This window comes from Crinia signifera, chromosome 2 (genome assembly GCF_055691185.1).
Source record: "Crinia signifera chromosome 2, ASM5569118v1, whole genome shotgun sequence".
Lineage (NCBI taxonomy): Eukaryota > Metazoa > Chordata > Amphibia > Anura > Myobatrachidae > Crinia > Crinia signifera.
Window position 1 is genome coordinate 97126695 of NC_139218.1, and position 24767 is coordinate 97151461.

Consider the following 24767-nt stretch of genomic DNA (forward strand, 5'->3'; position numbering starts at 1 on the left):
GGAGAGCGCACCAGATCGGACAGAAATGTAAGCAGGAGATAGTCTTGGTATCTCCTGTATTCACTGTATAATGAATAGCCCTGCTTAACTGACAGAAAAGTAGGTGAAATTGTTACTTTTCACCTGTTTTTTTAATAAATGAAATCAATGAACCCATACTCTGGACAAGTAGTAAAAAAGAAACGAAAGAAAAAACTAGGCATAGCAATTTCAGGTAGCAGCAGTGTAGTAGTGTAGCATCAGCAGTTGTAGCAGAAGCATGCAGTAGTAGTAGTAGTAGTAATAGTAGCAGCAGCAGCAGCAGCAGCATGCAGTGCATTAGTAGCAGCATACAGTGCAGCAGCAGTAGCAGCATGCAGTGCAGAGTAGTGACACGCGCATTCTCTCTCTCCCAGGGATAATCAGCGAGTGATTGCTAAGCAGGAGAGGGGGGAAGGGAGGGAGCAGCCTGTAGGGAAGAGTCTCCTGCTGTATTATTTAGCAGTGTGAGCACCTTCAGCGGCTCCCAGTCGCCAGTCTCCGGCTGACATAACAATAACACGCCGTGTCCGGGAGAGGGAGGAAGCAACAGGAGAGAACCGGAGTTCTCGCACGTCCCGAGCAGAGACACCGGCAGCCCGGGCCAGGAAGGGGGCAGTTTCAGCTGTGCGGCTGGGAGGAGGGTGACTGTGTTCCGAGTGCCCGGACAAGCTGCGATCGCCGATACTGCAGCTGCGCCCGGACAGGACAGGTGGCTCTTGGACAACTCTGCAGAGTGATACCGGGACTGTCTGCGCTGCCGGAACACCTGGAACCGGAGCATGTGCTACCTGCCCCCCAGACCTGATCCCCCAGGGGCAGCGCAGCAGCAGTAGCGCCCCCTCTGGGCTGGTGGAGGATGTGCAGCCGCGTCTCCTAGTTGCTCATAGGGAGCTGTTAATATCATTATTGTCCAAGGAATAACTCGGTGTATGGCGGCGTGCGGTTTATTGCAGAAAGCGCCACAATAAATGCGATACGTGGATTGTTTCTAACTTTCTCTGTTCTAATAAACTGCGTCCTAGCAGAAAACCCCCCTCTCTGGGTGATGGCAGGAGAGCACTGTGTCCCCTCAGCCTGACCTGCTATGCAGTGTGAGTGAGCAGTGTTCCCTCAGTATCTGTTACCTGTGCAGGAGTACATGTCTGGGACCTTCCTGCCCAGCAGCATGGAGAACCTGGAGAGCAGAGGGGGGCAGGACAGGTATGTGCCTGATGTCCTGAGGACTCCCCCGGGCCTGGACCAAGGAGGGCACAACATGATGATGGAGAGGAAAGTGGTGGAAGGATGCAGATTTGTGGATGTATTTCTCACTGGTGGGGCTCCTTGGGGATTTACCTTGAAAGGTGGTAAAGAACACGGAGAGCTGCTAATTATCACTAAGGTAAGAAGATTACCTCATTTATGCATGCAAATAATACTATATGTATAGCGTATAAAACTTTTCAGTAGTGTTTCAAGAATTCTGCTTATTGCTGTGTAACTTACTACACTGTACTTCCCAATTCCTAAAAATAATGTTAAGACAGTCTCTACTTAAACCATGGACTCTATATTCCTGTCCTAGCTCATGCAATATTCATGCACCTGTCATCCACCCAATGTGATCAGGCCATAGGCCTAGCCTGACAGTCCCCATCACCATCCCACACCCATACCTAGCCATGTGTCTCGCCGCCTATGTCACTTTATGTGTATCTGCACAAAGGTTTCTGGCAGCGGTCCACCTGATTGGGTCAGTGGAAAGGTGGGTTTGGTTTAGTAGTACTAGCACTCCCCTGGTGCTTAAGTGAAAGCAACCCTATCTGGAACAATGGGTGTGCAAGTTCAAGTTGCTTCTACATAAATAACAAGTACCAAATAAATAAAGAATCATGAATTGGCATTATATATTCTGTACCTGTTGGTAATTTTCCTTAGCTTTTAAACCTGGGTACACACTGGGCGATATATCGTTACCGATATGAATGATATCGTTAATGATAGTTCAGTGTTGCTGATCAATATTAAAGATGTGCATGGCCGCAGGTCGTTAACTACCGGCCCCTGTCATCTGTACACGCAGTGCTCAATCTGACAATCTCATCATCGACTGCATGTACGAAGCAGTGAGCGGGTGACTTCACTGAACGATATCGGTCAGTGTGTGTGCACTATATAGTTCTCCTGCATCACCGCCGTGGAAATCACTTGTGTGTACCAGCATTACAGTAAAAGCTACAGCATTGTGAAATAAATGACATGGTATATATTATAACACTATTACTGACTACTCTGACTTGTAAAGAGTTTCAAATAATGAAGGTGCCTCTTTTACTATTGTGCTATAGCCTAGAAAATGAGCATTCCTTATCACCGCACATAGCCAATTGTAATGCGTTATTTACTACGGTGCAGACACCATTACGTGAGCATCATAAAGCGCACATTCAGACAAGGCCAGAAAGTAAAGTGATATATTACGCTATCACTTTACTTCTGGATTCAGACCAAGCTGGACTAATAGGCCGCAGGTACTTTAGATGGCATTAGCTAAAGGAGCCAGGCTTCCAACAGCTAACCTTATCCGAACTTGATCAATGTATCATTATCGCAGTGTCCATAGGCAACTGTGGGAATTGCTGCATGCCTTTACTGTAAATTGTAGAAATCCTCCAGAAAAGCTGATTTTTTGTGGATTCATCTGTAACCATTATTGTCGCATACAGTATAGGCCCCTAAATGTCTTGGAATAAGGCTGGATACATACTGGACACAATAAGATTAACAGCAACTATTTCTGACATATACCATGTGGTGTATACAACATCTGTTCAGAGGTTTATTTAAAAGCTTGTTATCTTCTAAATAATTTAATTACATTTCCACTGTCTGATCTCACATCTTCCTAATAACGCTCGCTGCCTTCCCAGACAATCATGGCTTTTTTTTGCTGCTTCCCATCTTTGCCACTTGAACTATCTTTTCAGCCTTCATCAAAAGTGGAGAACTATCTGCACATTTATATTACTTCAAAGGGATGGTGTTGTTTTACAAGCGACATATTTGAAAGGAAATAATTAGAGGGGTGGATAAAACTTTCAATGTCTAATCATCAGTCTGGAAGGCCTGTCCGCTCTACACCCTTCCTTTTCTCAGTGTGACGGAGAAGAGACAGTATCTTATTATTATTTTCCTTGTAGGCGTGCTATATTTAAGATTAGTGCTATATTAATGTCCTTGCTGTTTGTGAGGAAATGATTTGCACAGGCCTAGCTGAGGGTGTGCAGAACATTGAAGTTGTCATGGCTGGTGGAGAGGCCGTAGACTTGTCTGATTGGGCAGGTTTTGTACTGATACTGCAATCTGTTGAGTCACACAACACCTAGGTAATCAGCTACTACATTAGGGCCTGTTTACTAGGAAGTGAGAAACTCGCACTGACAAAACAGATGCCCTATTGTAAAGCAAATATAAACAAATAAATCAATTTCCATGGAAATTTTGCAATGGTGTGTTAAAGTAACCTATCAAACTAACAGTAATCTATGGTCATTCATTTGGGACAAAGGTTCGAATCACTGGTAGCAGTAATCCTCTGTTAAATACAGGCTATTTAAGTATATAAAGCGGGACTAAGCACTCACATTATATATTTTTTTTAATGTCTGTGTTTTTCAATCGCTATAAGTCTTAATTCCTGAAATGTTTCTAAAGTATTTGTTCTTTTATTTATTGAATATAATATTTATGCTTCTATTAATACATTTATTAATTTACTTTTTTTATGATTTAAGGAACATCTAAACTTAAAAATTAAAGGTTGGCTCCAACTTCCTGTATGAGAGCCTAATGTTGCGCTTTACAGATAAGCCTGTAAAAAGGAGAAGAATATATGCTTACTATACTTTATATATTATTGGATAAAAGTGTAGAAAAAAAATTCTTGGTCACGTATAAGTGCTAGGTAAATAAACACACGTTTACTTGTTACATTAGTATTTCCGTGTCCTTCATGCAATGTACTTTTATCTATCCCAGTTGTTCTTAGTTTCATGCATTATAACACTTATTGTATATGTTGTATGGTTTTCATTTGTTTATTAGCAAGTAAATGAGCTCTAAATCTTTTATACTGTATAATCTCTAGCAGCATGTGTCTGGCTCAGGGACGGACAACAGGCCCATGTGTTCCTCCTAGACTTCACTTGCAGCCTTTAGTTCCATCCTACTTTGTCATCATAATTTTGCATGTTTAAAAGGTCTACTGACCTGTCTTTACAGGCAGGTGGCTCCTTCATTGATCAATGAGTCCATTCATGAATAGAAGCTAAATAAATACAAATATATTGCGTTTGAAAGATAATATATTTATTTGTTTAAAGGAGATATTCAGGAATACTTATCTTTTCCTGCAATCATCTCTGATAATCAGTACCACTGCGAACCATCTTACCAGAGCAGATACTACAATATTATTATTATTGCAAAATGACAAAGAGCAGCCTGCCAGCCCCTGTTAGATACCGGTGAGCTCTCCCTGCTTCTATTAAGGGAGTGTATCAGGTTGCCCATCATTGGTATAGTGGCAGGGAGCCCCCACTCCCACTGACTTGAAAATTAAAATTACAGACTTTCTACCACCCTTCCGCATTGTGGCAAGGATAAGGTCTATTCCTTCCTACTAGCCTATGCAGACACCACCACCCATCACTTGGGGGCCTTCCTCATACCTTGGGGCAGTGGCAAAACTAGATACATGTGGGCCCCATAGCAAAACTTTGTAAGGGCCCCTATTTATCACCTAATGCTGAAAAATGTATACAGCATATGATACTTTGACAGGCAAAGTGGGCCCCTCTCAGCTCTGGGCCCCATAGCAGCTGCACCCCCTGTACCTATGGTAGTTACGCCCTTTCCTTGGGGGGAATTAGGGACAGAGATGATAGAGACTGACTTTAAGGACAGAGATCCGTAATGATGGAGATGGGGCAGATTGTTCGTTGCAGAGATAAGTAGAAGGGAGGTGAGGAAGAGATAAGATATGGGAGGTGAGGGAGATGGAGTTAAGGAAGGTTATTCTGGTTGAAATTTGCAGCTCTGCGTGTCATTTTAACGCTGCCCATCCCCCGCAGGAACGGCTGCCCCTCTGCACGCTGTTCATTCGATGGACACCGAATAGTGCCCCTATAATATAACTCCAGTTGTAATGGTGCTCAAGCACGGTGCGATGATCAATGCGTTTTTAAGTTATAAGTAGTGTAAGTGCATATCACATTGCTCCGTACTTTCTGTACTAGATCGCATCGCATCTACTTCAATTTGCACGCTTTTGTAGAGCATCACATGCGATTTGAACTAGATGCAAACTAGTACAGAACGCACAAAACATACTATGTTTGGGCACCTTGAGGTATGAGTGTTCGGTTTCATTTTCCATGATTTTGAAGACCTTTTTAATGACAAACATATACAGTGTTTATCATAGCTGGACTTAACAATTCTACTTTGTTGGCATCCAGTTGATAGGTGGATAGTGTCTAGGTTGACAGTCAATTGGTCGACCACTATTGGTCAACAGGCAATAGGTCGACACAAAGAAAGGTCAAAACAAGGTTTTTTTGTTTTTTTTTTTAAATGAATCTTTATTTGTTTGACTTATTCCAAGTGGGCATAGATGGCCTGAAGCATGCCATGTATAGTGGTACACTAATACGGTGTCCATGACAACATAGACACCAAAAACATAGAACTCATGTCGACTTATTGCTTGCTGACCAATTGTGGTCTACCTATTGACTGCTGTAATACCCTGCTAGCAATATATTGTGCCTGTCACTGTGACTTCCCAGCAGCCTTGGGAGCTGCTTAAGATGTCAGGAGAAGGTCACAAGATAAGTGTCAGGTGGTAAGGTCAGTGACAGTTTGAAGGGAGTGCAGAGATGCACAAGGCCCAGTGTGTATTACAGACAGGGCTGGCGCTACCCACTCAGCAGATCCTGCAAAGCAGGGAGGCATCATGCTGAAAAGGCGCTGTCTCCCTCCCTGCTCTGCTAAAGCTGCCTCAGCCCTCCCGGTCACTGCCTGCTGCACACTGCCCACAGCGCCTGTCTGACAGCAGGCAGGCGGCAGTATAAAGAGCTGCTCCCTGCACTGCAAGTGCACACAGCCTGCACGGTGCCCGCAGTGCCTGTCTGACAGTGGACGGCAGTATGGACAGGCTGAGCAGCTCCCTGCACCACGTACACACTGTCTTCCTCCTGTGACCTGCCCCCTCTTCCTCACGGACACTTGCACTGAGGCATGTAGCACTGTCTGTGAATGCCTGCATGACATGTCATGTCCGGATCCACCCCCTACCCATTGCTCCCTGTGCCTGTCAGCTGTCAATCTAATGAAAACCAGGCAGCAGCGCCGCCTCCCCTTCCTTCCCTCTTCACTGTGTGCTGTGCCAGTGCCATTGCCAGTCCTCAACACTCCGCCCCCTCTATCTCCTCCCCTCTTCTTCCATCTCCTCCTTCTCTCCCCTCCTTTCCCCCTCAGTCACGAGAGGGGTGTAATGGCGTCCTCAGCGTCCTGCCTACGCAGATAGAAGAAGAGGGACTGCACAAGAGTTAAACAGCCTGAAGAACAGTAAGTCTCTTATTATACATATTTATAACACATTTTTTAATAATTGTAGATTTTTTTAATATTAATTTAGACACTTTTTAAATAATGGGCTGAGTTATGTGCCTAAAGGTGGCCATACACGCTGCAATAGCAGCGTGCAATACGATGTGCGCTCCCGCGGGCATCGCACAGTACAAAAAGTATGTGCTGCACATACTTTTTGTACTGCTTTCGGATTGCATTGCACACACATTGCATGCATGCCGTGTGATGCGATCTAGCCCATAACGTGTGCGATTCTCACAGTGTGTCTCACATTTTGCGGACACAGCACTGAGATGGTGTATGCATACATGTACATGCACCCGAGATCCTCCATAGGATCGCATGTTGCATATGATCCCACAATCGGGCTGCAGCTTGTTGCAATGGCAATGTGAAAGGGCGCAAAATTTATGGTTTGCAGGAGGGCGCCGGACACCCTAGCACCAGCCCTGATTACAGAGCAGGCGCTGTCTGTGAGGAGTCTGTCCTCAAGGCCGCCGAGAGGGGGGGTGGAGCAGGTACTAATTACCCAGGCCCGGGCTTGCTGGAGGGGCCTGGCGGGGGCCCTGGTCCGACCACCCCCCCTCCCCTTTCCCCTCCGTCCCTCCCTGGCGGCAGCAGCACACAACTATAGCTTGTGCTGTGCTGACAGCAGGCTCAGCATGAGCATCTCACTGACCGCATAAGAGCTCATGCTGAGCCTGCTGTCAGCACATGCTTTAGGTTTGTGCTGCTGCTGCCACTGAGGGGGAATGGGGGGCAATAACGCTCACTCCTCGACTTTTTAGAGTGATTTTGTTCACACACAAACACTATTTCTGGAAAACTTTACAAAAGTAACTGCAAGTGCACCAACGTATATAGCCATGTACCTCTATTCTCTGCTTTTCAGGCATTCTTCTCTACCTGACCCTCTCCATGTGGGAGAAAATGCTCTGTTTCTGGACTTCCCTGGTAATGTATGATTGCCATCACCTGTGGTGAAACACCTTTACCTAGCTCCCCACAGGTGATGGCAATCATACGTTACTAGGGAAGTCCAGGAACAGAGCATTTTCTCCCGCATGGAGAGGGTCAGGTAGGCAAGTATGTAGTCAGGGAGGGAGTGTCACATGACTCTGATTCTTTAAGGCCCCCATACACTAGCCGATTTTGGTCAGATTTCAGCCAGATCAGTCGGATCTGGCCGAAATAGGACCAAAATCGGCTAGTTTTGATGTCCCCTCAGATCCGATGCGCGGTCCCGTGCGCATCGGATCTGCGTAGGGTGGTAGGACCTGCTGCACGTCCGACCACCCGACTTGGGACCTAGTGGGGCGGCGCGGCGGTAGAGGGAGCAGGGGGGGCTGGGAGCGCTGCGGGGGACACAGGCGGGCAGGGGGAGCCGGCGGGAGCTGTCAGTACGGAATAAAAAAAAAAAAGCCCATACAGTGAATGGGCGGCCTGTGATTGGCTGAGTGCTCTCTCAGCCAGTCAGCAATTGGCTGAGAGAGCGCTCAGCCAATCACAGGCTGCCCATTCATACATAGCAGCAGCGGGGACGGGCAGCGCAGTGGCGGCTATTATATTTTTAAAATACTTGTCAAATGACCGGCCGCTCTCTGATTGGCTGAGAGCTCTCCGGCCAATCAGAGAGCGGCCGGTCATTTGACAAATATTTTAAAAATCTAATAGCCGCCACTACGCGTCCCGTCCCCGCTGCTGCTATGTGTAAGTACACTGCCCGGCCAGGTCAGCAGCGCCCGCCGCCGCTGCCCGCCCCCACCACCGCTGCCCGCCCCCACTACTCCTCACCGCCCTGCAGCTCCCCGGGTTTTTTTTTTTTACATGGGATGAATCGCATGCGATTTATCCCATGTAAAAAATGGCACATCAAGTGCCAAATTGTATGTGAGCCTCCCGGGGAGCTGCCGGGCGGCTTGCAGGTAAATTGGGTCCGACTTGTCCCTAGGACAAGTCGGCCTAATGTATGGGGGCCTTTAGAGCTATCTAAAGACAAATTGCATGTGCTTAAAAGCACATACAATTTGCTCCCAATCCCAACTGATCTGACGTGCAGATCAGAGGATCAATCCTCCAATCTCCCGGGGCTGGAATTGTATGATTGTGTGCTCATGATGTGCACACAATCTGCATACAATCCATTGAGATTGTATGATTGGGTGCAATATCTTTCTGATGTATGGCCACCTTAAGACTGCCATTGATAATTTATGCACACCCAGAAAATGCAGTCTGAATGGCCATGACACACCAGAGTTTTCCATACTACTCCCTTTTAACACCCTCCAAATGCGGTCTACTTGTAACTCACTTTGCAGCTCAGATGTATGCACTATAAGAAAATATGGACTGATTTGCAGAAAACAAACACTCTGCGACTGAATTAGGCCGCATATACCTTAGCATGCTGGCTACACCCTATAGCTAGTCAAAATCTGCTACTTGATGGTTTTTGGTCAAGGAATTAGCAACAGATCAATGCTGGATACTATGTAAGCACTGGCGTCTAGTGACTGCACTTTATCATACCTCCCAACATGACACTCTCCAGGAGGGACACAATGCTCTGTTCCTGGACTTCCCTCTGAATGTATGATTACCATCACCTGTTTTGAGCAGGTTCATTGCTAAGAAAGGTGTTTAACCACAGGTGAGAGTAATCATTACTTAAGAGGGAAGTGCAGGAGCAGAGCATTGGGTCCCTCCAGGAGAGGGTCATGTTGGGAGACTGATATCAATCTGCTTCACAAGTAAAGAAAATGTTATTAGTAGTGTGATCCCATTGAGGTGTTGCCACTTTAAAGGGGTGTACACACGGCAGCAATGCAAAGCAATCTTGACTAAGCTGATTCTGGCTTACCTTGGTAGGCAATGTTCACCACCTAGTGAAAATTTCCTAGCACGTGGCGCCGTGTGTACACGGCTTTAGCCATTGTGGCCAACAACTCCTGGAATGAATTCCAGTGGCATGTGTTTTATACCTCCGTCCAAACTGCTGGATCATGCATGCACTGCTATGTAAACTTTTGAGTATCTGTGGTTTCTAGATCTATATATAAATAGGTACACATGTTTATTTTGAAATCACAGGAAGAGCTGCATAACTATCTTTTACAAAGCCAAAGTATGTGAGGTTGTTTTTGGTTTGTCAGCCTTGAATTCTCAATAGTGTTCCTTTCACATATGTTGTTGGTGCCGCAGCAGAGGACCCGTGGAAAACTACTAGGCACTTTGCTTTATTGTTCCTGCCTTGTTGCTGGGAAACTTCAGGATAGAGTACTGGAGAAGTCCCTGACGTGAATCCTAATTGTGCTAATAAGCAATGGTATTGCCCACATACCAATTCTAAGAAATATTACTTAAAGGGAACATAAAGCTCCAATATATATATATATATATATATATATATATATATATATATATATATATATATATATATATATATATATATATATATATATATATATATATATATATATATATATGTATGTAGAACAGGAGAGAAATGGGAAGGAGCGCTTCCTAGTGTATTAAAAGAGTATTTATTGCACAAAAAGGAGATAAAAACTCCAAGGTACATAACAGTAATGCCCGTACCTAAAAAGACAACACTGTGGACTGGTTACCACACGGCTTGATAATGATACATCAGGCAAAACAGCTCACTCGTATGGGCGACCTCCGTGTCCTGGGGAACTCCGAAACGACATACGCTGGCTTGCGTAGCAGAAGCGGGGGAGTCCAGTGGCAGGAGCGACCGTCGGGAGAGCACAGCTGGTGGAGCAAGGTAGGCCACGCCCTTACGCGTTTCGTCACTGGGACTTCGTCAGAGGGCGAGTGAGCTGTTTTGCCTGATGTATCATTATCAAGCCGTGTGGTAACCAGTCCACAGTGTTGTCTTTTTAGGTACGGGCATTACTGTTATGTACCTTGGAGTTTTTATCTCCTTTTTGTGCAATAAATACTCTTTTAATACACTAGGAAGCGCTCCTTCCCATTTCTCTCCTGTTCTACCCAGATTCACCTAATCCCTTGGACCCGGGATTCATTATATGGGACAAGGAAGCTGCAGTCTTACCTAAGACTTTGTGTGTAACTACCATCCCTGCTCAGGTGCAGGTGATTTACTGGACTTTCCGACAATTGGACACTCCTGCGCTCGTACACCCACAATCTGTACAATATATATATATATATATATATATATAATGTCAGGTTGAAGACCGCACTCTCACTGGGGAAGAGGTATGTCAGCGGTGGGGTGTCCTGTGATGGGGTGCAGAGATTACTCCGAACTCCAGTTAATAGACAGAAGTTTCTCCGGGGAGGAGACACAGGCACTCGCCACTTTATCCAAAAATGACTCCGATTTTTGGTAAATATAAATAAAGTTTATTGCTCAAAAGAGTCAGCAAGGCACAGTGATAAGACACATCACCAAACTCCGACGTTTCGGTCCGTCAGTAATGGACCTTTATCAAGGAGCGTTTTAGGTGAGGTATAAAGTATAGAAAAGCCATCAAGGGGCTGCGTGCAAATCAGCATGGAGCAACGCTGCTCCATGCTGATTTGCACGCAGCCCCTTGATGGCTTTTCTATACTTTATACCTCACCTAAAACGCTCCTTGATAAAGGTCCATTACTGACGGACCGAAACGTCGGAGTTTGGTGATGTGTCTTATCACTGTGCCTTGCTGACTCTTTTGAGCAATAAACTTTATTTATATTTACCAAAAATCGGAGTCATTTTTGGATAAAGTGGCGAGTGCCTGTGTCTCCTCCCCGGAGAAACTTCTGTCTATATATATATATATATATATATATATATATATACTTTGTTCTGATGACCTATATTAGCATATGCTATTTTACAGAAAAATAAACCTTTTTTCTGTGCATTAAATTTAGATAATACGTTGTTGGAACAATTGCTCGTATTGTTCCTAATACGTTGGAAATGACACAAAGCCAGATCATGGTGTGAGTGAGGCAACATGAACAAAGGTTACAGAGTTTCCTGAGAAGATGCGTTTCCTACATTGTATTAACGTATATTTATATGTATATATTTCCTTTACAATTTGTACAATTCTACAGAAAATGTGAATTCTGCCAAGAATTTTCACCTAAAAAAAACCCCAGACTTTTTTTTTTCTTTAGAACTATGTATACATATTTAATGTGGGACAGTTTACAGGGGCAGTATGTGCATGTCCTATCCATTTACACTACCTCCAAGTTGGTATATGGCAGTAGAGTGGACATATTTAGTAGTTACTGGTACATTTCTGGCTGATGGTACCAAAACAAGCATCCAATTGCCTCCCTCAAACAGGTGCCGTCCCTAGGCACGTGCCTTATATTCCTAATGGAAAATTTGCCTGCTTGTACTCTCTCCCCACTTGATATATGTATTTATGGTCATTTGTACTTCCACCTATAATTTGTTCTTTTTGTGTTGCATTTACTGGCAGGTGAAAGCAGTGTCAGCATGCGTTTTATTGTCACTCTGCAATTTAGTCCCAGAAAGTATCATTGCTTAAAATTCTGTTGCGGGTACAGTGGCTCAGTTACGAGCCTGTTCAGGGGACATTGAAGAAAAAGTGATAGCTTATATTATGCTGTGAGGGATCCAACAGCATCCACCACAGCGCACGTGGCACTAAACGCATGCCCATATAGGACATTTGGTCATAAACCTGGAAGTCCTATCATTGCAAAGGACAGCTCTTACTGCAAGAGCCGTCATTTGCCAAAATCTTCATGCATTACGGCGTTCGTAAACACTGATATGAATGCGGAGAGTGGCGGGATGCATGGCAAGCAAATTGTGATGCATCCTGCCTTAAACAATAATTAAGTAGTTGTCTGAAAATGGTCATCTACATACAATTGCCTATAAATAAATTATTTAATAAATACTCCTTTTGTGCATAGAAAAAACCCCACATAAAAATGGTTCTACAAACATCCGTTTTAGATTTGTTTTCAGTTGTTTGGAACCTTTAACCTATGCTGCTTTTTTGTCAGATTATTCTTTGCAGGTGTTGATAAATCCAGGTGTCAACTATCGTACCATAGTTTGCATTGTACTATTTATACCTTAACAGCAGGTCTCTACCAAAACAGCCCAGATTGATTTCTGAACTAGAATAGCTAGCCCTTCATCCTGTATAGTTCTGTTAAATATAAGACATCATTGTTTTAAAGTTAAAATTACAATGCAAACATTTTTATGTTTACTTTAATGCAACAAAAGGAGAATGTGTGAAAGGGTCAGTTTGTGTGACAAACATTCTTTTCATTAACAATATAAACTATAAACATATTTTTTTATGCTAATGAGTGCAGTAAGCCTGTATTCCAGAGCACAGTACAACAGAATGTTATATTTAGCATTGCTCTCATTGTATGCTTCTTCTAAAGCCCCATACATACTAGGCAAACCTGGCCACGGCATATATAGTTAACAACATCGGCTGTGGGTAGTTATTTAGTGTACACACTGAACAATATCGGTAAACTACAATATTCATTGATGTCATCGGGACCCTCTGAACATGCTGTGCCTTTGGATATATATCCAAATTGACCTGTAGTGTTCATTCTAGCACCCGCCACATTTGAAAACCCATGCAGTTCCTCTTACCTGCCTGGTGTGTCGCTCTCTGCTGTGGTGTTTCTAGCACAGGTCTGGGTTACATATCCGTGCTGATATACAGACCACACTGTGCTAGAACCTCTCCAGCAGGCAGGGAAGAGGAACTGCATGGGTTTTCAAATATAGCGGGTGCTAGAATGAACACTAGACCTGCATGTTCAGAAGACAGCAGGGGTGGTTAAGGATGCACTGGAGCAGCTTTTCAATATTTTATAAGATATTGCTCAGCAGCCCCTTTCTGAGAGATATGTTACAATATCCCCCTAGTGCAAACTATGGCCCTCCAGCTGTTGTGAAACTACAAGTCCCGTCATGCCTTTCCACAGATTTGCTATTAGGTAATGTTAAAACTAAGGCAAGCCATGCTGGGATGTGTAGTTTCACAACAGTTGGAGGACCAGAGTTTGGACATGCTTGCCTTAGTGTGTATGGTGCTTAACAGTTTCTTAATTTAAGGAACAGAATGTCCTGGTAGGAGGAAGTGAAACAGTACTGCTTATAGCAGGGCTGGGCAACAGTGGCCCTCCAGCTGTTGATGAACTACACATCCCAGGATGCTTTGCATTAGTTTTGCAATGTGGCCATGCTGAAACTGATGCAAGGCATGCTGGGATGTGTAGTTCATCAACATCTGGAGGGCCGCTATTGCCCAGCCCTGGCTTATAGAGTGCTCAGAATACCTTGCAGGCAACAAGTGGCTGTTTTTAATGGTTTATACAAACACAAAGAAAGATTCCCGCACCAGTCTTTAATATTCGTGAGACTGTCCTATCTCCTCTAATATAAGTATTCCTTGGGGAAATTCCCCTATATTTTCTCAAAAAGGAGGTGCCACCTACTACTTAAGCAAAAACACACATTTTTACAAGAAAAGTAAGTATATTGTAAGTGCACTGAAAGTCACAATGGTTATTTTTAAGATTTAACTTTTATTTTATTCATTAAAAGGTGAAATTGCCCTGTAGATAAAATGGGGATGGTTCATTCTGACTGCTGAATTACATTCAAAAGATGATGCATGCTGTGTCTTTACTGCTTGATTCCTCTGTGTGAGTAAAGGTTAGTGTTCCCCATTCACCTAAAGGTCCATACACACTGGGCGATTATGCCCAGCGTGTACGGACAGCAATGATTGCTGGGGGGAAAGCCATTCAGTGCATACACACTGAGTGGCTTCTACCCTGCTCTGCGCCGACAGCAGTTGATGGACGGCTTTGCATAGAGCAGAGTAGTGTGGATACTTCTTTCCAGTTGTGGGCTGAAATGGAGAGAAAGTGCCAAAGGGTTCAGGTGGGAAGTAAGTAGGTTAGATGCTGCAGAAGAGCATACCAATTTATATTGGATGTTATCAATCTTGTCATTTAAAGTAGGATGCAAGTTCTTGTGCACTGAGGTTACAGAAGAGACTTAAATGTGTTAAAAAGTCGATTGAGGTTGCTGGCTTGAGAGATTGGAAGTATGTTTGTTTGGCGGTATCCAAAGCATTGCAGAAGGAGTGCTATATAGTCTTATATGTGAGGAAATCAGATAACGAGACTCACACCATTGGCCTTCTACTTTACGTGACTGATTTCGTAGTTGTCTTGTTATTTTGGAGTGCCACGGTTGCCATCTAAGCCTGCGTGGGGTGTAATGAGATGCTGGAGCCACTTCATCAAGGGCTGTTTCAAGAGTCTGGTAGAGGTGGGAAACAGCCGAGTCAGGTGAGGTAAATGTAGAAATTGGTGAGAGCTGTTGTTGCAAAGAGGTAGAAAGTTGTGGAAAATGAATAGCGTTAGTATTTCTGCGGGTTAGAGTAGGCTTGCATGATTTCAGTGTCAGTGAGCTTGGGGTAACGAAGGAGAGCGAGAGGCTAATGAGGTTGTGATCAGTTAGTAAAATGAGAGACTGTGCACAGCCCGATGAAAACAAGGTCAAGGCAGTGGCCTTCCTCATGAGGAGAGGAGTCAGACCACTGGGAGAGGAGGTTAGACAGAGGAGTTTGGAAGCATTCGGAGATTGCGGACCGGCAATAGCGATATTGAAGTCACCCAGGATGATGGTAGAGCTGTCAGAGGATAAGAAGTGGGGGAGCCAGGTAGAGAAATCTTCCAGAAATTGAGGTTTGGGAAAGCTTTAAATAGGCTTTATTAAGGCCCCTATACTTAATTCGATTTTGACCTTTAGGGCCGATATATCATTTTTAAAGTGACAAATCATATGTGTTTTCCTTCTGATCCGATGTGTGGTCCTGGGAGTGTCGGATAGAAGCCCTTAGATCGCTAGTGTGACACTATTGGTTTATCGGAATCGGATGGAAAATGGAGCACTCTTTGTGCATGTGATATATCACGTGATCTATCGAAGGAAGTTCCCCTAGCCCCCTAATCCAGCCCATCAGATCTATCTTATGGTACAATTGTATACCATAAATTATATCACATGTGATTTATCTTGGCTAGATATAGCTTATGCGATATGTCTTATGCAAAAATAGCACAGAAGTACAAATTTGTATGGAATCACTCCTGCGAACGTCCAGGGGGAGTCCAAGGGAAATTGCATCCAACTTCAGGGTCCGACATATCGTTGTAGTGTATGGGGCCCTTTATGCTTTGCTCTTTGCTAGGTTTTCATCTGCTTAAACCAATAGACCTATAAATATTGCACAGTGCTCCAGTTTATAACACAGACCACAGGATTTCTAATGACCTTGACCGTATAAAGTTGTTTACATATATTAAAATAAAGTATATTTAAATTAAACCAGAACTAAATGCTAATAATGCTTTTGTGGTCAAAGAGTATGTGATCCAAAGTGAGGATGGTATGTTTAAAAGGCAGCCATATACTGTATAATTAGGCAGCAGGGTGGTTAGGGAAAGTTGTATTATACCCCTTTCACACCGGCCACCCGGCAATTACCCGGTATTTTTGAGTGCTGGGTCATTGTGCCGTGTGCAGCTTGACCCCAATTCACAATACCCGCAAATTACTGGGTTAAAGCTTTTCAACCTGGGAATTTGCTGAAAAACCCAAGTTTTTCAGTGGTGTGAAAACACAGGTCTTAAATCCCAGCTCACCAACCCTGGTCAAGAGCATTTAAGATTTAAGACCCGTGTTGACCCTTTCACGCCAACGGAAAAAAACGAGTTTTTCCGCTAATTCCCAGGTTGAAAAGCTTTAACCGGTATTTTGCTTCTGGTGTGAAAGGGGTATTAACCTGTTTTTTTTTTTTTTTATTCTGTAAAAAATCAAGTTAACTGCTACAAAAGTAGTCTTATGGTAATCATGGGGATAAAATTAGGTATGTGAATTATACGTTATTACGTAGTGAGGCTGTCTTACATTTACCTTTCACCCTTAGATCACATGAGTACTTAGCGAGCAATCCTGTGTATATTTTATGTTTGCCCTTTGCAGAGGTTTTGTGTGTCAGTTTGCAGATAAAGCACAGGCTTGTGTCTGAGGAACTTTAGGCACTTGATACTTTCTACAACTAGAACCACAAAGTTTCTCTCTCTCACTGGGATATACTTACAAAATAAATGATACTTTTGGCATATGAATGTTTGTTTTCCAGATTTTATTGGATTTATTTGTTTTCTGCACCACAGATATAGCAGTCTGCAATAAAAAATGGGCTTGTGCTGCCCATTCATTTGTTGAATTGATTTTAAAAATATGTGGAGAGAGGCTTGACATTGAAATTGTATCTTCCTACTTATTAAAAAATAAGTCTTTTAAGTGTTCCACCTGATTTAGCATGTTTATCACCAGATGCAAATCGCTGTCTGCCCCAAGCAATTGGACTTGTTTGATCCTATGGCACCTGGGCCTATAGGGGGTTCCCTCTTACCTTCTGTAAGCACTTGTTATTAGGGTGGCCAATCCCGGGATCGTCAGGATCCAGGCATTTGGACCTAAAAATGCCTGAATTTGAATCCCTCCCGGGATTAGAGCTTCCTATACCGGGAATCCAGGATTGCCATGCACATGCGCAAGTCTCTTTTAAGGTGCCCATACACTTACAATTGTTGTATACAATATCACATCTCATCGAATCTCGGTTTTGAGTTGAGATGAGAGGAGATCTAGTACAAAAAGTATGTGCAAAACATACTTTTTGTACTAGATCTCATCTCATCGCAAAACCGAGATGCGATGAGATTCGATATTGTATACAATATTGTATATAATAATTGTAACGTGTATGGGCACCTTTACCCTGATATTTTTATGTGGAAATAAACATCCCAAAATATATTGATTTGTTCAAGACGGTGTTGTTTACTATCATTCATTTATGCCTTTTCTTTTTTGTTCAGCTAAATCTCTATTACTGTTTGCTATAAGTTTATTTAATGTAAAGGGTTATATGAATCTTTCAGCAGGCTATGTAAATAGCCCTTATTGTATTCAGTGCAGCTGCTTGATCTCTGATTGTGTTAACTAGTCTCCCCCTCAGCACATTCAGGCATCAGCGCAACCTGTTTACAGTGAGGTTAGTCCTTGGGGTGATTTATGCTTTGTTGACATTCAGTGTAATTTTGACATTGACAATGCTGATCTTGTGAATGGCAACAACCGGCATGTCAACAATACAATTTCCCATTCACTTTTACTCTGCACCATCAGTAACACTCAACCTATACTTAATTGCAATCTATCAGTATTTTTACCTGAGCCCTAAAATCTGGCAAACCTCGTCTTAAGTCCTGCACACATTTCTTCTCACAACTCAGAGGGCAGCAAGTAGAACTGTCACACCCCGCGGCTACCGGGTGCCTAAATGGAGCAACAATTGAATTGCCCCATTTTGCACCCCCTAGTGCAGGGCTGGGCAACACTGGCCCTCCAGATGTTAGTGAACTACACATCCCAGGATGCTATGCATTAGTTTTGCTATGTGGCCATGCTGAAACTGAACAAGGCATGCTGGGATGTGTAGTTCATCAACATCTGGAGGGCCGGTGTTGCCCAGCCCTACCCTAGTGGTAGCTACGCACAAAACAATTGAATTGGCCAGTATGTCAGTGAGGTTGTTGATTACTAGAAATGTTGACTGAGTAAATTCCAGTCATTGAGAGTAGTGTGTGCTATACCATTCTGCCTAGGCTGTGTGAATGACTTTTGTAGGTAGTTTAACACCAAAATTAGTCTTGGTTAGTCAGCCAAGATTCACTGAAGGCTCAGTGTGAACTCCTTTAATAGACTGTTATCCTTAATGATTTGCAAGATAACAATATCTTTAACAATATTTTCATGACTGTTGTATAGTGTGTATGCACTGCATCGTTAATGATAAGTGCTCCCGTGGGTTGTTAAAGACCCCCCTCTCATCTGTACATGCAGTAAAATCCCGACTATATTTTCATTGACAGAATGCTCCTAGATTTGGCCCCTGACCTATATCATTCAGTGTGTATGCATATACAGTTTGTCAAGAATTTCCTGCCAGTTCAAGAGAAATAGATGATGACGATGCATTGTTTTCAGTGTCGTCTAATGTGTACCCAGCTTTACTCATGGTAGGATGATCAAGTTTCATATGTACTATGCATAAGCTTTAGAGTTGTATACGTGCTCAGAAGTGAATGGGAATAGGAGGTCTAAAAATAAATATCTTGAAATATCTTGAAACTATAGATTCTTGACGGCCATAACATGTGTCCATGATTCCAAAGTCCTGTAATACAAGCAAAACTTGTTTGTTCCCTCTGTCAGACCTGTGTATTTGACAACGGTGAGTTTAACAAGGGCAGAGTACATGGAAACCTTAGAAGGAAAGTTTCACGGATTGTTTCTCCCTGTGGCAAGTGTGCCATGCCATTGACACCCTGAAATTGCTTTCATAATGAAAAGCAATATGCTGTTTTTCTTGTTCATTATATTATAATGCACATTGATAGTGTACATTCACATGTCTAATGCTGGGAACACACTGCACAATATAGCTCACTATTGAGCGCTATTTTGTTCAATGTCCACATCTAGGAGCATGGCGTCATTCATAATATCTTCTGAGTGGTCTGTACCGCATGATCAGAAGATGCGATGAATGATGCACACTGGTCAATTTGCACACTGTATCGTTCTGATCCATCCAGCTTCAGTGGTGTACATGGCTTAAGTGTTTGCCTTTGGGATCAATGATCCCTACCACTACTAATAATCATACAAATTGTCTGCTTTTTGCCTGCAGATTAGAACCACCTTGAAAGTAGCAGACTCATTTTAGTTTTGTCAAGTTTTCAACATTGTACGCACCTCACAAGTTAGTGACTAATTGTTTAGACATTCCATGGATGCAGTTATCAGACAGAATTCAGTACAATAATAATGTTGTGTTAGAACAAAATAAACCCTTAAAATATCAATATTTTCTTCAGCACAGAAAGTTCAGCAGTAAACACAGTAATTTGACACAATCTTTCCAAATTTAACACTTGTGTTAAGTGTTTAACTCTTAAATGTCCGATCTCATCCTCGGAGTTGCGTGAATGTCCGGATAGATGTAGATGATTCAGACACCATTTGTGGCGGAATGGGCATAACTGGGTGAGAAATAAATGTGACCTTTACCCTACCATCTACAACGAGACATGCCCATAGAATGACCTGCAGAAGGCACATCTCCCTCGCACTCCTACACCTACACCCAGGTACAGGAATCCCACTAGCAGGAGCTCTTTATTTTACAAGAAGTGCAGTTTTAACCCAGGTAAAGTAAATGCCTTACCAGACAGAGACAAAGTACATCAGTAAGCATAGCTGTGAGAGCTAAACCATATAATAGTGTTTATTCTAGTATCCTGCATCTTTCAAAACCCGTTCAGTTCCACTTCCCAGCCTGGGGTGTCGCTCTCTGCTGTGGGGCTTCATGTTTTTTAGAGTCTGTCAATATAGGCCAACATGGACCCTGTATAAATGTACCTCATCCCCTTGCATGGCTCGCCATGCTTCAGGCTCGGTGCCTCGCTGTGCTTCACACACTATTATATTCCCCCTTCTAAATCCACTGGGATGGAAAACAAAATGTTAAAAACCTGTGTTTTTTTTGTGTTGGCCCTTTGCTTGTGTCGACATTTTGGTCACGTTCACCTAATGACCACATCCCCCAACCACTACCTTACATTCATTGGTGGTTTAAGAGAGGAGAGGACCTATGTGCAGGCTCTGTGTGGGCCCCATCCTTTCTGGCAGCACACAGAGCAATGATCAGGGACATGTGTCTTGTTCCAGGACTTCTCTACTAAGAATGCTTTTGTTGCATTACTGATATGACTAAAGGCCCCCATACACTGGGCCGATATGTCCTAAGGACAAGTCGGACCAGTTTGCCTGGAGCTCCCAGGGAGGCTCACATGCGATCTGGCACTTGATGTGCCATTTTTACATGCAATAAATCGCATGCGACTTATTGCATGTAATACTCCCAGCAAGCTGCTGCGGGGGGCAGGCAGCGGGTCACTGATTGGCTGAGAGAATTCTCTCAGCCAGTAATTTCAAAACATTCAGCAGCCACATCCCGCCCTGGTGCTCAGCAAAATGCCGCTACTGTAGCTCCCAGCCGCTGCCGCTGCTCTGACAGACCCCGCTGCTCACCACAGCGAGCTACCCACCCCTCGCCACCACCACCAGCTGGCTGGACCCCGCTGCCCGCCCCCCGCTGCACAGGGAGGGATGTCCCAGGTCATGTGGTCTTACGGCCAGCAGGTCCGATGTGCACAGGACCGCGCATCGGACCTGAGGGGACAGTAAACTGAGCCGATTTGGCCCAATTTCACGGCCCAATTCGTCGGCATTGACCCAAATCGTCTCAGTGTATGGACACCTTAAGATGCACATTTAGCACAAGCTGTGCATAGTGATGCATGGTGGACCGGGATGCGGTCATTTGGTCTACTGCATTATGGTAGACAGTCATTAGGTCGAATCCATTAGGTCGACATGCTAAAAGGTCGACATGACTCTAGGTCGACATGGGAAAAGGTCGACATGATTCTAGTTCGAAAGGTCATTAGTTCGACAGGTCATTAGTTCGACAAGGTCATTAGTTCGACATTGTCTATGTCGACATTCACAAGGTCGACATGGAGTTTTTCACTGTTTTTTGAGCCAACATGTGCCGACAGGCGGTATTTCATGCCCTACCATCCACTAGGGCGTGGTGGGAGAATAAAATAGTGTGCCGAGCGTAGCGAGGCACCGTGCCCGACGCATAGCGAGCGCAGCGAGGGGATGCAGTGCACTTTAAACTGTGTCCATGTCGACTGTGTTGACATTCAGGTAAAAAAAACAGTGAAAAACCCCATGTCGACCTTGTGAATGTCGACATAGACAATGTCGAACTAATGACCTTGTCGAACTAATGACCTGTCGAACTAATGACCTTTCGACCTAGAATCATGTCGACCTTTTCCCATGTCGACCTAGAATCATGTCGACCTTTTAGCATGTCGACCTAATGGATTCGACCTAATGACTTTCTACCATAATGCAATAGACCAAATGATCCCAACCCGGTGGACCTTGGTGGTTGCATTATCTAAGCAATTCCCAAAAGGGGTGATTTAGTGCAATTTGAGAATAGATGTATGTGGCGAATACGGTTGCTAGGTCGACACATTAAATAGGTCAACCTTTTTCAAAAGGTCGACATGAGTTTTTAAGGAGTTTTTTTTTTTTTTTAAGCTGACTTGTGCCGGCAGACGGTATTTCATACCCTACCATCCACTAGGGCTTTGTGGGGGAATACAATAGTGTGCCAAGCACAGTGTGGCACTGTGCCAGAAGCATGGCGAGTGCAGCACATTGATAAAGTTACGTCGACATTTGGGACAGAAAAATATGGAAAACTCATGTCGACCTTCCCATTGTTGACCTAATGCTTGTGTAAACCTAAGCTATGTCGACCTTCCCTGGTCGGCCTAATGTATGTCGATCTTCATATAGTCGACCCGATGACCCATATCCGTATGTGGACACCTCTGCAACCTGATGTGGTCTCCGGTACCGGTTAAGTTATTTGACGGATTGTAAGGTTCCATAAATGTTGTGTTATGGGCCAACACCTCACCATCACTTCTTTGGACAGCAAGTCTTGAAATTGCAGGAGAACATGTACTCACACTCTGAACACAGGCAGTTAATTTCCAACTAAAGATCCCGCGACAAATTTAAGACCGGAAAAGGAAAAAGAAAACTGCCCTGAAGCACATTAAGGTTATCTGTCCAAATAGGAATCTTCCAGCAGCCACAGTGGGAGTTTGCTTGTGGAGGAAGACTTGCACTTGATAGAAGTGTGAGGGAGCGGTAGAGATATTTGCGTGGGAGTTCTGAATGTGCAACATCACTTTGAAATTACATTACTTTTATAATGGAGCGTCCCAGCAGATTCTGCTGTGTGTTACACAATTATAGCTACAGGAATCTTGGCAGAATGTTTTTATTTTTGCCAATACTATTTCACAAGGGGATGGCCCCTTTCCAGGGACAGACATTTCCAAGGAAAAATAAGGGATAAGGTTTGGTTTTAGGAGGGATGAGATAGGGGTAAGGTTTGGTGTCAAATTTTCATCTTGAGCCTTCAGCATTCGGAGCTTTGGGGTCCAAAAGAAAGTACATACAGATGGCGGTTTATCTATGTTTGTGTAAAAATATATATTTCTATAGCTCAGTCCTGGGCTACCTGTGGCCACAAAATATTTATGCTGCATCAGCAAGGTCTCTCCCTGGCTAGATTTCTAAGCTGACCGCTTTTTTAAGAAGCACAAAGAAATTGGAAACATATATATATATATATATATATGTATATATATATATATATATATATATATATATATATATATATATATATATATATATATATATATATATATATAGTGCTCAGCCAAGGAAACATAGGCCCTTATTCTGGTTCATTAGCACAGACCAGAATCTTCGTAAGGGCATTGATGGTGGGCGCATGCGCAGGGTCATTTCTGCGCATGTGCATATGCCAGGGTGGATTGGATTTGTCCTATTCAATGCCTGTGCACTTGTCAAAAACATCCAGCACGGGTGTAAACCACATGGATGGAACCACATTTGCAGCCAATCCACATGCCGATTTGACCCCCAGAAAAAAGTGAGAAGGCATGGGCGAAAATGGACTCAAAAACAGCTGACCATGCTCACAATTGAATACTATGGTTGTGAATGAGTGCTGTATTTTTTGGGCACTAATTGAATACCCCCTATTATGATAAAAAAAATTGTAACAATGTTTACCTTCTGTACCTTTTTGACATTGCCTTTGAAGATATGAATCGGCATTTAAAATCTCAATTGTTAAAAATTGGTTTGCAGTGTCCTCTTGATGATTGATTATGTATTGTTTCAAAGTACAATATACATATATTAAATGTTTTTTTCTGAATTTGTATAATGGAAATTGAATGCACACGTTTTTTCCAGTAATACAGTATGTCTTTCTGCTACAGACGGAAGTTGTGCAAACGCGAATACACCTTTTCCTTGTTTATTTAACAACTCACTTTCATAATCCTGGGTTGACAAAGTAATTGAGTGTGGTCTCACCTGTCCTTGCGTAATACCTGGTCCTGATTCAGTAGCATGTGGTAATGACACATTTTGATTGCATAAAAGTAAATGTATATAACAAGCAGATGAGTCATAACTTGTAGCATGCTTTAAAGGAATTCTTTAGTGTTCGGAGTAAGTCCATTTATTTATTTATTAACAGTTTTTTATATAGCGCACACATATTCCGCAGCACTTTACAGAGAATAGTTGAACATTCACATCAGTCCCTGCCCCAGTGGAGCTTACACTCTATATTCCCTACCACGTGTACATGAACACACAGACATTCTAAGGTTAATTTTGTTGGAAGCCAATTGAACTTCCAGTATATTTGTTGATTATGGAAGGAAACCGGAGTAAACCCATGCAAGCACAGGGAGAATATACAAACTCTGCACAGTTAGGATCCTGGTGGGAATCAAACCCATGACCCTGTGAGGCAGTAATGCTAACCAGTACACCGTCCGTGCTGCCCCAAGTCCATGTGGATAATGCAGTTTTGCACAGTGACAAAATAATGTTGTATTATAGCAAAGGCTCTTAAACTCTGTCCTAATGGCCCCAAACAGTGCTCCTCCAGAGCTCCTCAAAAAAATAACAAGTGAAATAATTGGCTCCATCTGTGGATCTTTGAGTGCACCTGTGCCACTGCCAGGGGACATGAAAAACTGTTTGGCAACTTGAGGACTGAGTTTGAGAATCACTACATTTAGTAATGCAATGAGAATGATTCCAGTATGGGTGTGGGTCATTAAGTTGAAAACAGGAAGGTCAACGTTCATTGGGTTGACCACTGAAGGACGATACACTCAAAAGGTCAATATGGCTTTAGGTCGACAGGGTTATTAGATCGACACAAGTATAATGTTGACAGTTAAAA

General features: G+C 43.3%; 1 protein-coding gene across 3 annotated transcripts in view; it reads left to right on the top strand.

Moving 5' to 3' along the window:
- Positions 1-444: 444 nt before the first annotated feature.
- Positions 445-24767, top strand: part of SHROOM2 (shroom family member 2) — a 206126-nt gene continuing 181803 nt past the window's right edge. The window contains exon 1 of one of the 3 annotated variants that reach the window (XM_083172583.1): positions 445-1402. In XM_083172583.1, the coding sequence (XP_083028709.1) occupies positions 1160-1402 (243 nt within the window). In that variant the 5' untranslated portion in view covers positions 445-1159. The remainder of the gene's footprint in view (positions 1403-24767) is intronic. The other 2 variants (XM_083172582.1, XM_083172584.1) reach the window with 2 other exon arrangements.